This window comes from Kryptolebias marmoratus, linkage group LG14 (genome assembly GCF_001649575.2).
Source record: "Kryptolebias marmoratus isolate JLee-2015 linkage group LG14, ASM164957v2, whole genome shotgun sequence".
Classification (NCBI taxonomy): domain Eukaryota; kingdom Metazoa; phylum Chordata; class Actinopteri; order Cyprinodontiformes; family Rivulidae; genus Kryptolebias; species Kryptolebias marmoratus.
The window spans coordinates 19634777-19652034 of NC_051443.1; the positions used below are offsets into that span (position 1 = coordinate 19634777).

Sequence of the window (17258 nt, forward strand, 5' to 3'; positions counted from 1 at the left end):
TATATATATATATATATATATATATATATATATATATATATATATATATAAAACACTGCCAAATTTGTGAGTGAGGGTTTTTTTTTGTTTTGTGACTTTTATGTCTTTAAATGGGTTTGTGTTATAGTTTTTGAGGCATTCTGCGGGTCTTTCAGTGTTTTTTTAATATTAGTTGCTTCTTTACTCACTTTCAGTACAATGTTTGCACTTAACAGTTTTTTTTTTTTCAAATGTTTGCATTATAAACTATTTAAAACTGAACTATAAATCATTCCAGAAAAAAAGAAATATCTTTAGTCACAAAGATTGTGGCAGTCTGTCACAAAAGACATAATTTACTGTATAACAGTTTATTTAGCTGGATATACAAAAACTGTGAAAGACATCATAGTTTGAAAGGTCTAAAGCTGTGTTTGGCAAGACCAAGGTGATTCTCAAAGAGCAGTGAAAACATTGAAAACCTGACTTACAGAAGATGGATTACATGAAAAAATGATGCATCTCTGAGGTCCTGTGTCATTTCTGAGCTGTTTTTTTTCCCTTTCAGAAAGCCATGCCTTTTAGATACTGTTCATCTGCTGGAGATATTGTGTTACCCTTAATATGTTGGTAGAATAAACTAAAAGAAGAAAAATATAAATTATGTATCTTTACAATCAGGTGCTAATGACAAAGTGCATAAAGATGCAGTTTAACAAGTCAGTACAAATGGGTACTTTTAAAAATGACAAAGAAAAAACTAAAAAAAACAGGAAGTGCTTCACTTACCTTAATAACTTGTTCATCTGTTGACTTGCACTCCACAGACTCTGTGACATCTGATACTGATCCGTCTGTCCCGACTGTGACCACCTTCACTGGGACAGCAACCGTACGGCCCGTGAGGACAGCCGTGTTGAGGATCTCAGTGTCCTGGAGAAACAGAAAGAAACACTTTAGGCACATTTTTATGAGCTGATTTGAGGCAAATAAACTACTGTAGAAAATAAAAGAAACATGTAATACCATTTTTTTCTGCATTGGAAACTGTAACAAAGCTGTGGAGCACGATGACCTGCAGACACTTTGTACCTACTTATTCTAAAGTAATGAAAAGGATTTTTCTTTTTCCCACACATTTCTACTATAAAGAAAACATAGTTATGAATTTTGTATTTTTGTATTTATTATATAAAGAAAACATAGTTATGAATATTATATTTCATTCTGGTTCAAACTGTGGAACATAAAAACGTGGAAAGTGGAAAAGAAAGTGGAAAGAAAATCCCTGTTCGTTAGTAGACCTTAAAGCAAAAGTTTATTCAAGTATATAATTTTGATTATCAAAATCACAGAATAAATACTGGACACTTTGTTGAAGGAGCATTTTCTTCAAAAGACAACCCTTCTGTATCAGCTATTTGAAGGCCTCGTCTTACAAAATTATAGACAATAGTCTCCCTCTGAGACCCTTCACACCAAGTGCCCTTTGAAACCTGCTCAGAAAATGACAGGTAGCTATGAGTGGTAATATTTACTTTCACAGAGATGGTATGAAGCAAAACAGTGTTTAACCCTCACTTATAGGTTGATGGTGGCAAGTAAATACAGATGTTTTCCAGTAAATGATCAAATGGAAAAAGTGTGAAAGAGGTCATGCATGTTGTGGACAGCTCACCTGCTTGTCTTACCAACGGACAAACAGAAAATAAAATGCCATTAAGTCTAATAAAGTTTCTGAGACACACAGTATTAAATTAAATATTATGATATTCATGTCAACAAATAAAAATGACATTTTTACAAGTTTTTTTATTCAGTTTGTTGTAATATTCATGCTGTTTTTAACAGGTTGTAGTGCTAAACGTAAATGTTTTTAGAGTTTATTTTGCAATGCTGTTTAAGTTTAGCATCCTTTATACTACTTTATACATGTATTTAGAGCTGTTACATTTGGTATGCATGCACATTTTGGGCCTGCTAAAAGGAGAATAACTTGATTTACTATGATAGAGCACAAAAAGTCCTAAGTGATTAGAGGAAGCTTTATGTAAACAGTTGTCAATGTTTTCGCATATGTTGGAAATGTCAAGGTAGTAGTTTGTTATCCTCCTCACTACTTTGTTTATTCAGCATTCTGGCACATACTGGCTTCTCTCTAATCCACCACAAACATTCAACGTTTTTAAAGAACTCAAAGCAAATGTCAGAGGGGAAAAAGTGAAGCTAAGATTATGGTAACTCCAATAGAAGTGAATGGGCTTCTGCTTGAATCGCATACAAAGACACAAGCAGGTGGGAAAGGTTGTGCGTCGATGTGCACAGTTCTACATTTTGTTTTGAGGCATAGAAAAAAAACACGACCAGTTACAGTACTACCAATAAAAATTAGAAATTTCTAAATGTTTCCTCAAATAAAGGTCTGTCTCCTCTAAAGGTCTGGTACGCAATCAAAATAAGTAAAAGCCCAAATTTTTTACTGAGGTAATGTGGTTCAAAAGTATCTCATATTTTGTTTGTGAAATAACAGGTTTTTTTAATAAAAAAATTTCAAATGGTTTTGTCTGTGCAATCACAGATTTGTGACAGAGATGTGGCTTTTTGGAGGTTTGAAAACGTCTGACACTTCACCCCGAGACCTATTTTTCACGAGGGTGACCCATATATTAACTCTCCGCTAATCAATTGAACCACTGCCATACAATATGGCCGCTCCTGAAAACAGATGCAGATTTAAAACTGATCCCCGTTTCATAGACGGGTTTAAACAAAGTAAAATAAAACTACGCTCATTAGAGTTCTTTGAAGCTTATCTGCAGAACTTTCTCAAATAATAAGCAGAAAAAGATGACAATGTTCTATTCTGCCAAACTGCAGTTATTTAAGAGATATCACAAGATACACTTAAGAGTGAAAGGCCTTACAGAAGAGCAGGAAGAAGATAATGAGATCAATTAAGACAATGTCTGGTAGTCCTTGAGCTCTGAGTGTGTTGGCTGTCAGGATATTTCTTATAACAGTGGATCCTGCACATTATTAACTTCAGTACATGACTGCCAAGAGGCATAACTCCTTCCAAGGCAAAGGACAGTAGTCTTCAAACTTCCCTTTGTCCATTGCAACGGTTGCCTTTTTGTTTGGGTTGTTTCTTTGCCTTCATGCTACTTCTGAGATAAAAAAAAGTGATTTAAAGTTCTATTGTAGATAAAGGAATTTCATGGCTTGTCATGAAAAAGCATCAAAAGTCCCTTTGTCTGTTTATTTAAAGACATGAAGACTAAATATTTAAGCTGGTTCATCACCCGTCACATTTTTTTTAAAATTAAAAGCAGCAAAATAATTTTTCATTATTTTGTAAAGGTATTATAAAAATAACAATGAGAAAAAGAATGAAGACAAAACTAAATTTCCCAAATGAATAACTCAGTCAACAAAGCTTTGCTCTGACACAAGCAGTATTATTAACACTTACTCTGTCTATTATAGGAATACTGATTTTGTCTTTTAAAATCGAAAAAGGTTTCTTTCATTTCCTGCTTTTCAGAACAATTTCTAAGAAAAATAATCATTCATGTCAAATTTGTGCTTTTTAAACAACCTTGTTAATTGGATGCAGATGATTCAAATAATTTTTACATATTTTAAAAGGTGTTAATGGTTCATTATTACAGGTATTTATTTGTACGACAGGCCTAAATTTTGGGGGGCTTACAATATGGGGAACACAGTCTGTTTTATAAAGTAAAGAAGTGCAGCTGACAAACTGGTGGATTCTACCAAAACAGGACAAATGACATCACATGCATCATAGTGACAGAACAAACATAGAGAAATGAAGGAAATGTGAGTTTTTTGCATTTGATATCGCTTCAGCAATGGTATCACAGTCACATGTTTTTCTAAAATTGTGCAGTCCTACATTCATAATGTGTTTTTTAAAGGCGGCTATCACCATCTGAGACTCTCCTAAACCCATCCGTCCTCCTCATTAAATGAAAAACATCAATGATAATTGTATGGTGCTGATAAAAAAGCACTTGTACCAGGTGCTCTGTATATTCCCTACTTTTCTTTCTGAAGAAAAGTGTTTTTACTTAATGAGCCATTAAGACTGGAGCAACAATATCCAAAGAAGCCTTAATGAGCTATAGTTGGAACTATGGTTCAAAAGAAGCTCAGTTCCCATTTAAGTCGTGACAATAAACAATCTCTTGACTGAAATTTACTGAAATTACACAAGACAGCTCAAGGGACAAATGAGGCCAAAAACGAGGTATGTTTTTCCCAAGTAATTCAGCTACTTCTCACTGGGCAAGCCCGGGCTTTTTAATTCTCTCCTGGGGTTTTGAATATGAGTAAAAAACATGTCTTATTCATGAATTCAATTTGAAGACCGCAGCAGATCAACATCCATGTCTCCAAATGGCTTTATTAGTAGCTAATGCACATACATATTCCACACAACCCTCCCACGTATCTATAGCCACATGCAAACAAATTAACTTTGACGCACACACACATGCAAGCACAAACACCCTTGATGCCCAGGTTAGAAAAAAGGCATGACCCCTCCTCCTTGTGCAGCAGCTTTTCTTAACCACCTTTCATTGCAGTGCAGAGTGCAGGGCGAAAAAAAAGGAGAAAAAAGATGATGAGAGACAGGAGAATCGATAAAAGGCCATTATGCTTCTGTGCAGCTGGGTACAAGGGTGGAGCGTGTGGGGGCTGATATGGTTGAGGATGAATCGTGTGTTCAGCAGCAAACAACCTACAGAGGTGCTGCTCAGAGAACAGTTACTGTATGTGAATGTGAGTGGGCTGAAGGACAAAATCTGCTCTTGTTACGTGCCTCTGAGGAATAAATTCATTAGTTCAGGTGACTTGGTGGCCACTGAGGTTATGTGAGAGTGCTTTTGGATTTGTCACCTAGTTTTTAAGACTTAAGTGGTGGCCACTTACATTTACAATAACACCACTGTGAACAACAGTTAAGATCTACAGTGGGTTTAAATCATCCTAATTTGGGGGTTTATTCTTCTTGTCAAAGCAAAAAAGGAAGATTAGTTATAATATTTGCCTAAATAATACAAAGAAAGATGTGGAAAACTGCAATGGATTTATAATTCATATCAGCTTTTAGCTCATCTTTCAACTACGGTTTCCATGGTCTCCTTAAACATCTTTGTTAAACTTTCTTTTTCTCACCTTAAAACTAAAATGTCATTACTGATAGGCTATTTTTCCTTTTAATGACATCTTTACCCTTTCAGTTTTTTTCAGATTACTTTTAGATCTAGTTTAATTTTAGACATTAGCGATGGCACACCTTTTTTTCTCCTGTGTGTAGACAGATTGTTTTTTAAATATATAACTAATTACAGTTCTAAAGAGAGAGAAATGTTGACAAATATGACATGATGTTACAAAGGTGGAATAATACACTACTTTTATTCAAATACTTCTTCACCCTGACACTTGGTTATGTTAGAGAAAAACGTGGCATACTGTGACAAACTGTCACAGCATTTAATGCTTGTGAGAAGCTACATTTTGGGTTGCCAAAGTGATCACTTCCATCTTTTAAAAAACAAACAAATATCCCACTGAATTACATTATTGTGAAAGTATTTCATTGTATCATGGCAAAAATGCACAATCTGTGTCTATAAGTTAAGATAAACATCACTTTCATCACATTCATTTTGTTACTTTAGAACATTTTATGATTCTCTTCAGCATTTTTAGTTGTTTCTTTTTGTTAGCTTAAGACATTTCCTTTTTAATTTTTCTGATTTGCAAGATGAGTCTTGTCTTCAAAGTACACACACACACACACACACACACATTGCCACTTTGATTTCAGTTGTACAGCTACTGTTTTGAGGCTAATATTTTTTTTTGCCATAGACCAGTGGTATAGATTTTGATGAGACACTTGGTTGTTGTTTTTGGTATAAATTTCTTATTTGAGATAAGCATATATTTATGTAAGACACCACTTTTTTCCAAAAGAATCTTCTATAAAGTTGCTCTAGCATCATCCTGAATGCACCCTTGAAAAAGGTCAAAGAAAAATTATGGTTTGTTGCGAATGAAAGATAATATTGTATACACTGTGGATATTGAGAATGAAGCAGTGTACAGCACTTAATAAAATCACATATCTGCATTATGCCTGTGAATTATCCTGCAGAGCTAGGCTACTCTCTGCACACACAGTGTGTCAAGGGAGTGGCAAGATAAGTCATGATTAATCCTGTACATTTATTTAAAGACGTGAGGGGAGGAGGAAAGGGAAATGTCTGAGATTTGCCCAGCCTAAATCTGTGCCCTGAACTCTGCTTAACCCTGGCTAGCAATTTATTATTCAGTGGCTGAAAATATGCCTTTAATTCACAGAAATACCACAGACACAACTGTTCACTAACCAGCTGAGCTTGACTACAAGCTTACTTAACCTGAACTGTGAAACACACTTGTGACTATAGGATTTTTAGGGCGACTGCAGCATAATGTTTTTTTTTCTTTTTTTGGATTTGACATGTCCCGGTTGACTGAGTATCTACAACAGCATGAAGGATGATACATCTCTCCTGTTCTGAGTCAAGTCTTTGCAGGATTTTTAAAATAATTTCTTAAAGATATGGCTTTCAGATACTGCTCATTTGCTATAGTTTTAGACCAGACACTACTTCTTTTGCCCGTCGCTTGTTCAGTTTTCTTATTGTTTAAGCTCAAACTGCTGTTATGGTCAGTGACATGGGATGAACAGTGACCGCATGAAAAAGCAGCCAAAGTCCAAAATAAAAAAAAAAATTTTGAAAGACTTCAGAACCCATGGAGAACTACTGATTAAGACTTTTTTAAACAAACAGGAAAACCTGTCTCCTTAGAGGCAAAATATAGTATAAACAAAAACAAAATGGAATAAAGAAATTTGAAAACAAGTGCAGGAGGATCAACAGCTAGGATTTGATTTTTTTCCCTCAACACTCTTTGAGAAAGAGTGATACAACAGCAGGAGAAAGCAGTGTTCAAACAAAGTAATCCTTTTATGATTATGTGCTGTGAATAAAGCACAGCAGCTAAGAAATTTGGCATTTGGATGCTGGAGTCAGAAATGGGCTGGAGCAAGTTGCTGATAACTAAAATGATAATGGGTGTGACTGAGCAAGTAAAAAGAAGAAATGCATGTATTTTTTTTCTCCCAACAAGTGAAAAAGGTGTGAGTCAATTTAAATTCCAAAACTTTCCAAATTTCCGAGTTTTTGAAAAAGTTATAACTCAAGGAGACAAAACACGCAGGCACTTTTTTTTCCTTTATTGGTGCATTGCATGGCAATTTGAATATAGAAAAAGTTCACGTTACCTGATGTTTTCTGAAATTAGTCAAATACTAAACCTATGTGTCTTTATTGATTTACCTAATTTGGAATGTCAGTTATAGTTGCAGTATTAGCAAGTTTACAGTTGGGGGCATTCTGCCATAATCACTATAGGAAATACCACTATTGATTAAATAAGAGCCTGCAGTGATTTATACTCTCCTCATTAATTAGATATTGATTTATAGCTTCTTTGACTGGCAAATCTATTAGAATTTGTTATTGTGTAGTCTGAGCTCTAAATACATTTAGTGGGATTAAATATTAAGCCTCTTGTTTTGTTTCCTGCCTCATACTTTCTCACTCTAACAATAAAAAGAAAAAAAAAAAGCCATAGTCCACAGTGATAAATTGCCTGTCTCTGGTAAAGCCTGTCCATGTTCTGTGGACCTTTCTGTTCCTGCAGGCTGTTTTTATTAGAATAAACCAGAGAGCTCAACTGACCTGGCCCCTGGCCCCTGGCCCCTAGCTGGCCAAATGAAAGACCCAAGCCAGATTCACAGGGAAGGGTGAGGGCAGGAAAGCCAATGAAAAACACAAACAAACAAGTGGCAGAATGGACGGTCAGCTTCAGAAGAGCCTGACATACATTAATGGTATACTTTTTGCTCTGAAAAAGATGAGAAAGACAGGTTGGGTGGCAAAAGTAACATAACGTTTGTCTGTGTCTGCTGTTTGGACAATATGCATACTGTGTGCCAGTTTTCATTTAGGAATTTTTTTTTTTCTTTTTCTTTACTGCTTTACCCTCACAGTTACACACACTCAGGATGGCATGACTCCAAAACAGCCTCAGAGCAACTTCTTTGCAGCAAAAGGAAGTTTAAGCATTGTTTTTTAGAAGAAGAAAAGCAGCTTTTTTCAGTTTAATGCATGCAAATTCTAACTGATACAATAAACCATTTGATAAACGAAAATATATACCTGTTAATTATTAAAACATGACTGACTAACATGTAGCCTTTTTGTTACTGAAACAACTCATACCAGTCAGGACATGAAGGCAGACTCTTAGGTCCTGTTCAGACGTGCCACTGACATCGGTCTTGGCTGATTCAACTGTACAGCTTTGATTGAGAGAGTTCACACTTTAAAATAAAACGCATACCCCAAAATGACTGAATACCAATGACCCACTTTGTATTCAGATACACACACATGTAGCCACATCACACTGTGGGCTGCCAGTGAGGAACAAACAGGACATCAGCAGCTCTGCTTATGTTTCTGTAAAACATAAGCAGAGCACACAACTTTTAATAGGTTTAATGGCCCAAAAGATGCAACATGAGAGAAGTAAAGGAACACACAATGTTTAGTGACTTCACAGAGCTCAGCTTCAGGACAAAGACTGAAGATTTTAACTGATAAAAATTCTGTCCAGTAAAAGAATGTGCTGACAGTGATCAGCTGTTTTACACAGTGTCACTGTGAATGTAACACTGTGATTAATTAGATGAATTTAATGGGATGCAACGCAGACGCAAACTTAATTAGATTTTAAAGGATTCATTATTATCTCAGACTCTTCGTTGTTGTTGTTCTTTAGGTTTTTATGTCACAATTCATGGGCATTATGGATTTGAACTAAGATAGACTTCAACTTTTATTTGCTAGGTTTAGTAATTTCTTGTTTGTGCTGGAAGATTCAGAGTAAAGACACGTGCACCACAAAGAGAAAGAAAAATAAATAAATAAATGCAGCATTTTTACACAGTATGTTTGAAATGCCACACAAGAGATGATCTAAGAAACATTTTTTGAATTAGCATTCTTACAATACTATAAAGGTATCTACAAATAAGAAGAGATAGCTGATAGATTTTTTTTCCCTCCAATTTATTGTGTGGGTGTTTGATTTCTTTAACAAAGTCAACTTAGCCCTCTTGAAACAAACAAAAAATTATCCACCTCTGCTAATTAGTATATTATTATTATAGACTTTAAAGACTAATGAACATTTCACATATCAGTCATAAATTTCAGAAAAAGTACACATTAGGTTGAGGTTACTAAACAATTACTTAAAAATTATATTCATTAATGTATTATTAACAACTAGAAACGGCAGTACCATCATTCATTTATCTTTCAAGGCAGATCCTTGTCAAATATTTGTCTTTTTCTTTTGTGGTGATGGCAGTGGTTCAGAGATTTGCAGTGGGTGAGAAAGATTGACAGGACTTTGTCCTGTTGGTAATCACATTTTCTGTTTTTATCTACATCAGTGTGTTGAAGGAACAGGCACACACCACAAGCCAAGAGCAGCAATGAATAGAGCCAAGAGTGCTGAATGTGTCAGAAATCTTGTTAAAACAAGAAAAAACACAAGTTCTTATTTGCACCACCACTCTGTGTTTAACACTGCTGTGTTTGAGGCCACGAGGAGCGCTGTAGCAGTAGATGAAGTGCTACAGGTAGCACCCAGAGTTGATTCCCTGAGCAGCTGTTGTAACAACAGCAGCAGGCAACATTCAGCCAGCTTACTGAAGTAACTGCCACTGTCCATAGTAGACAGGAGGAATGAAAGTTTCCCCAGTCAGAGCTTCTTTAGATGCATCTAAAGGTAGTATCCCACTGGGCTGCAACTTTTGGAGACTAGTTGGTGGCTTAAAAATGCAAGAAAATAAGCACATTTTTAGTTGCAGTCTCACTAACTGACCAAGCAATCAGTGAGCAGTAATTTTGAAAATCAAAGCCTATTTTTATGTGCACCGCTTGCAAAACTGTATTTTACACTATACACATTATTTCATTACCTACCTCCACCTATTATTATACCTGCCTCAGCTCACTTTGTACCCTGGGACAATTTTTAATGAAAATGTTGCTGCACAAATTTCATGAAGACATTCAAAATTCAAGCGACAAGATTGTGAGCGTCTGTGACTCACACGAGAAAACTGAGAAGATGTTTTAAGACATTTTGGAGACTCTGTCCTTGCTGTTTGCCAACTAGTGGCCAACAGTTGCAGCCCAGAGAGTTACTACCTAAAGGATGGTATGAACAAGTGATTCTGTTTAAGAAAGATGGAGGGAGAAAAAGCAATGCTCAAACTCAATGTGCTGGAAAAGTCCATGGAGAGATTCTCCACTCGGGCAAATGGTTTTTACTCTTGACTGCTATGGTTGATGCCACACTCTAGAGGAGGACAATCTAACGATGCATTCCAGGAACTAGAGGTCTTAACGATGCCTCTTTTTTCTGCTTGTTGCCTGTTCCCACTGCCACACAGACTCTCCCTTACAACACTCACTAACATTGTTTCAGTTTTCGTTTGTGGTGCACCAATTGATTCTGCTTCTACCTTTCTTGTAAATCAAGAGTCCAACCACTATTGGCAGTGCTCTGCACCCTTAGGGAGCTCCTCATACGTCACATAAAAGTTGGTGGTGCAGGCAGCTCAGCTTTTTCTGCAGCATTGTCCTCTCATGGAGAGTGTCTACTCTGCAAATCTCCTCTCTAGATCTAGGAGGAACATACAAATTTCAAAGAAGGTTACAAAGAAGTAAATAATATCTATTGGTGGATTTGGGATGCATGATCCACTTATCCATTTGAAACTGGTTTGCCTTACGGATCTACTGAAGTCATCTTTAATAGAAACAAGTATCCTATTTTGCCAGGTAGCATTATGTTCAGAGGCAAAAAGCATCAGATGAAGGTTGTGGACAGGTTTTGCTTTGGGAACCCCTTTCTCATTTGAGCTTCTGAATGTTCAGGGCTGATACAGAACGGTGGGACGGGGTGAACGTCCACACAAAGCTCAGTCAGTTCTTGTGATACATCACACGAAGGATTTTCTTCTTCAGCAATCCTGCAGCAAAACCTTTTTGTTCAGTCTTTGGCCAAGTGATGGAAATTTATATTTACATGGTGTGCCCTGGCATAGTGGTTGCATACCCACCTTTTTAAGTGGTCTAAGTCAGACAACGAGAATGTGCAGTGGTTTTTGAGTTTTCTGCTCAGCTGAAGAAAATGTGGGGGTAGAACTTCAGGGAGAAGCAGCATGTGAAAAAGGCTTTGCAAAGCTATGACCTATTGTGTCTCTTTATGTGAATTAGTGTGCTGAGACTCCAGAGATATGCTCCGTGGTTGGAGCAGCAAGATAAAAAGTTTTTACTAGGTGTGTGTTACAAATCTTGTGAAAGCAAAAACATAACTTTTTATTTGCATTCCAACACTGTGTGTGAAACTGATGTTTGCAAAGCTTGAAAGATCCACTGAATACCCGATAAGCTATGCATGCATATACTGAGCTGCAACACATCCATGTTAAATAACTAGGGTAAAACAATGAAAAGCAAGTCAAGTAAAGACATCTAACATCATATGGAAATTATACATATGAGGACCAGTTTTCATTTGGACTTATTTAATAAATATTTTAAAGGTCACACTTTTTTATGAATTTGAAATCCTCATTGTCTCATCGTGCCACCATCTATCAAACACTTGTATGAAGTCAAAATATAGCAAATAAAGTTTGACCTACATAAAATAAGCAGATGATCAAAAAAATAAATAAAAGTTCACTCAGAGCTTTGTGTAAATTGTCCTTGATTATAATATTGTGAGACACTGAGCACAAGGCTAATGTTATTGAGTTTTAAATAGAATTAGTTTTCAGAAGCTATGAATAAAATGCTAATGATTGCATTTGGGATGTACTGTAAAGAGCTATGGGGGCCACACTGGCTGTCTCATCTAATGAGAGAACAGAGAGGCACAGCGTGGCAGGAGAAAGATCAAAAATTCATGGGAGGATGCAGCAAAGTGGCACACTCTCTGCTGGCTGGTCTTTAAAGCTGGAGAATGAAGAGCTTTCACTGTTTCACATCCCATCAATGTGTCTGGTTCCAGGTTGTGTTCAGTACGTTTAGTACTGCAGATTTCTCTCATTCTTGCTTTAAAATCTGAGCAATCAAAAACGAATTTAGACAAACAATGTTCTGTGTTTGTCTTGATGGGCTGGCATTTACAAGAGAGTTCATAATATCACAGTCAATTACAGGCCCTTCAAATAGTAAGAGAAATAGTTTAGCAGTGACAAGGTGTTATTCACTTTTTGCTTCTAATCAATTGAGATTTTTGAGGCTATTAAATGTATTGATTTAGGAAATTTCTGTTTAAGCTTGTTACACAGTAAAGTGAAGGACAAAGTCAGTGGTAGTAAAATTCTAAAACAAACAAAATTGGCTATCAGTGACACAGAATTTAATGGCAAATGGAAAAAAAAACAACGAATCTTTTTAAACTAACTTAAAATCTTTCTGTGTTTATGAAATAAATGAATAATTTCACAAAAATATGTGTCATGAAGGGTGGAAAAGGAGGCGAACCCAGAGCACAGACTCATTTTCAGAAAGGAAAAGAATCTAATTTATTTACAATAAACACAAAACAAAGGCTGATGTGGCAGCAAAACTAAACATAACAGAATCCAGGAATGACACACAAGACGAGAGAGACAATCAGACAGCGCATGAAGCAACAACAAACCAGTGAGTAAGTGGAGGAGATGAGTTTTAAAGACAGGAGGTAATTAGGGAAAGTGGGCACAGGTGAGATGATTACAAAACTTGGGGCAGGTGTAGATGGGCGTGGCAGGTAAACAAGAGATAGACTGAGGAGAAGTGAATGATGACAGAGGCACAGAGAACAAGACAAAATGTGACGACAACAATAATCCAAACCAAAAGAAACCAGAAACTAAATACAAAAAGAAACAGTAAAACTGAATCCTGACAATATGTAACACAAAGCAACACATTTTTCCCCAACTTTGTTTTAAGAAAGCAGTGTAATAAATACTTTCGCAATACAGAAACTTGCTTCAAATAGTGCAATTTTCTTGTCTAAATGTTTTCAGAAAAATATTTGTTCCCTGATTTATTTTGTCGCTTACTGTTGTATTGCATCTTAATACATTCAGTCCAGCTGTAAAAGGCACAATAGTGGAAGTTACTAACTCAGCAACAGGATAGACTGCTGTTTTACATACTGAGAGGAAAAATCTAAAGCCAACCTTTTCTTTTTTCTCCCTTTACCGTTGCACCTCTTCAGACCATTTCACCACCATCACTTTCTTCTTGTCTTTGTGATCTTTTCCCTATCAACATATCCCTTGAGGGGCCATTAACAGAGTTGTCACCATGTCAGTTATCTTAGAGGGCAATTTTGCCAAATGTCAAATTTAAACAAGAAGAGAAGAAAAACATGAAATCTGAATTTCACGTTTGACGGACAGGTATGACATGCGCGTGCAGGTGTTACTTCCTTTGTGGGAGTGGAAGCCAGAAGCGATCACAATGAGATGAGAGTTTTATTGAACAATGGTGTCTAAATTTCTGCACGTGGACAAGAACTGTTAGGTGAAGAGAATAAGTGGTCTATGCCTACACATTTCTCTACAAAGGTGAAGACCGATGTTAATGCTGAACAACCTGTGTAAGCAAATTTTATGGAAAGCTGACTAAGCTGTCCTTTAGTCATTATTTGGTCTTAAAATGCAGTATTTGCTGGTAAAGCATGTGTACCCTTTTGAGGTATGGTGCACTTGATGAATAATGAAACAGTCCTGAATTAATACTATTCATCTTCACACTGAAAGTGATTCTAATAAAGATAAAAGGAGAAAAAAAAACAGGCTTGCGGTTTAAATGGTATTCTAAAAGTGTGATCAATATGCTTGGATATCAAATTTGTGGTTGGTTTTAAAGAATTACTTTGATGGGTGTGGATTTAGATCAAAGCCACAAAAATGGTGAAGCACTCTGTGAATTTCAAACTCAATCACCTAAAAAATATTAACAGACGGAATCATGTGAATTTAATTATGCAGTTCAGTGATGTCTTTATCAACATTTGTCAAAATTTTAGCACTTCTTATGATAATTACAAAACTCGAAATAGAATTTTTAACTTGTCACAACATTTAAGTCAGGGCAACTATTTTAAATGTGGTGATTAACTTGTTGTCATCTTTTGCATGTTTTAATCTCTAGTGGAGATCCATACTGTGAGTGGAAACAGAGATGTGCCTTTTTTTAAGACATCTAATAAATAATTAGATTTTTTATCAATTACTAACCAAGTATTATTAGTAAATGAGTTGAAATAATAATAAAAAAACATACTGCTGCATACTTGCATTAGAGGAAAATTTAATATTGGAAAAAATCCTCCTACTACTCGTACTTTCTACGCAGTTGGTAACTTTTTCAACATGTATCAGGTGGCTTAGAAAACTTTTGTTTGCTTGTTCACCACATATAATGAAATTTAAACTTGTCTCTACTCTTAGAACTACAGCAAAAGTCACAAGGTTACTTTGCTGTGCAGAAACCATGAATCAGCAGTGAACTGCTGCCTTGCAACAATAAAAGTTCATAAAAAAGGCTCTCAGGCATTTGACTTTCTTTGGCCATGCTCTTAGAAAAAAAAATCACTTATTTGTATCCGAAAAAGATTATTCTTTCATTTTATAAAAAAAAGCAACAATTATACAATAATTACTGCATTCACTTAGGCATTACTATAATAAAATTAGTGATCTGAGGCTTCTTGCCAATGTATCTGCATTTAGATTATGAAAATCCTCAATTAATTAACTTCTCAGTCAGTAAGCTTCAAGCTGTATTAACAAGCTTAGAGAGATTAAAGTTCAAGCTGTGTGTGAAAACAACAAGGCTTTGCATTTGTAAAGGGTCACTGAATGATGTTTCCTTTTATTGCTGTCATTAAATTGTCAAAGCATCATGTTTTGTTAAGTCAAATACTGCAGACACACAAAAAGCTAAAAAAGGTCAAGACTATAAAACTTGACAAATAAGTAAAAGAGTCTTTTTTTTCCTCAACCATTTAGCATGAAACTTCCTCCTTCGTGCCAAATTGTCTCATTTCTGACTACATACACATTGCCACCATAGTATGCTAACACAGAAGACATTTGAGAAGTTGCTGTAATGTTAAAAAACAACTGAAACTGTGATTATTAACATCAAGACTTTAGATAGATTTTCCACTGATGCATTGCCTTTTTTATAGTTTTCTAAAAATAAGTGTGGAATGTTTATTATCACATAGTGTTTGCAATTGGATATGTTTGCTTCTCTCCTATTCCCTGTGCTTACAAATACTGTATTTTATTTTGACAAAATGTTTAAATAATATGCTCTCACTTATATACTTGTTTGTTTTTTGTTCTTAGAAAAATAAAATCTGACATTTGGAGTGAACAGTGGCCCGTTAAAACTATGTTTATAAATGAGGTCACTTTAAAATCACTTGGTCTCCTTTGGTGAAATCTTGATTCCATTTAAGCGCAGCATCATCTAACAAAACCTTTGCTGACATAGTTTAAATATAACAAATGTGCTGATATTTCAGCTGTACTTATATTATAATGAACAAAAGGAAAACTAGTAGCAGCAGAATGTCTCAAAATTTCCCCCTAAATTGGTGTTTCATTTTTCTGTTTTTTCTCTGTCACCTACAAGTCGAGATTTGGACTCACTATGTGGCTGGGCTCTTGTGGAGTACATGCAGGCACATTTTGGCACAAGCTTTCAGTTTTGATATTAGGGCTCATGCCTTCAATTTATGTAGTTAAGTTTAAAGCAAGGGTGGAGGGGAAGTTTGAAAGAATAATGTGTCTCAATAGAGATACACAGATGTGTGTAAAACAGTCTGACTTTGCAGCAGCAGACATAACCTGCATGACTCTTTTCTGCATGATGTAGCTAACATTTACCTAAAACGTTTGTCAATTTACAGTTGGTGTAGACTCCCAAAAAAGGCACTATTAAATGTCTCCAGAATGAATATAAGTTCATCAGTTGCAGACAGCTTTGTTGAGCTGGAAATTCATAGAACCCACTCATGAAATTGCTCCTTTTAGCACAATTTTGCACACTGGACTGTGCAAGTTAAAACCTTTCATGCTCAGCTTCCTAACCATGTGCTAGGTTCTGTTAACATTATATATTTTCTTACATTATAGAGTTTCAAAAGGTTTTTGGTGAAGCACAAACATGTGTGCACAAAAGCCACCTCGTTCCTTACCATGGCCAGTGGCACAATGCCACCCAGGTCCTGTGGTGCTAGACGGATGAGGGTCTGCACCTCACTGGTCAGGGTGCGGGTGAGTGGATACTCCACCTGCCATGTCACCTCCCTGCTCCCCTGAGTCACCATTATTCCGTTCACCTCCAGGTCTACCTGCAGCACTCGCTGGTATCCCACTGCTTCAATTCTGTAAAGGAGAAAAGGAGACAATGTCAAAAAGAGAGGAATTTAAACAAAAAAAAGAGCAAGAAATGAAAGCAAAGGCATATATGTAGCCCTTAGAGAGGCCCAGTGAATCACGGAAGATTGTAAAAAGATTGCTTCAAAAGAACTGCGGAGGGTAAGAGAATAAATAAATGGTGAACTAGAAAGAAAAACAAAGTAGAGACACTCAAATAAAGGAATAAAAGTAGCAGCATTGGTGTTATCAGTCTAAAGAAAACATGTACCCACAAGTACTTTAGGAGAAGAGAAATGTTCCACTATACTCCCTGTAGATATTGTGCAGGGTGTGCTATTTTTCTTAAAATTTAAAAAACAAATGCTTCATCTACAATCTGATCTGAATCTAATCGCGACATCATTTATATTCATTCCCAGATCCACCTAAAACCATCACGTTGTAAGGAAAAAAAAAGCAATTTTTTTTTTTTCATTGCAATATGGTCTGGGCCAAGCAAATAATTTTCTCCCAGCTGATGCAGATGCAAGCAAAGCAGAAAAACAATGAATGCAAAATAATATCCTCCAAACTTATTTGATTTGCTGAATGCTTGGTTTGTTTGAGCTGATGCCTTTCCCATAGGTGTCAAAGTCAAAACCCA

At 36.0% G+C, this 17258-nt stretch overlaps 1 protein-coding gene across 1 annotated transcript in view; it reads right to left on the bottom strand.

Annotated features, from left to right (window-relative positions):
• The window catches only part of si:dkey-112m2.1 (transmembrane protein 132C), a 144422-nt gene that overhangs the window by 17916 nt on the left and 109248 nt on the right, over positions 1–17258 (bottom strand). The window contains exons 5-6 of the mRNA XM_017410450.3: positions 16432–16621; positions 769–912 (exon numbers count right to left, since the gene is read on the bottom strand). Of these exons, the coding sequence (XP_017265939.1) occupies positions 769–912; positions 16432–16621 (334 nt within the window). The remainder of the gene's footprint in view (positions 1–768; positions 913–16431; positions 16622–17258) is intronic.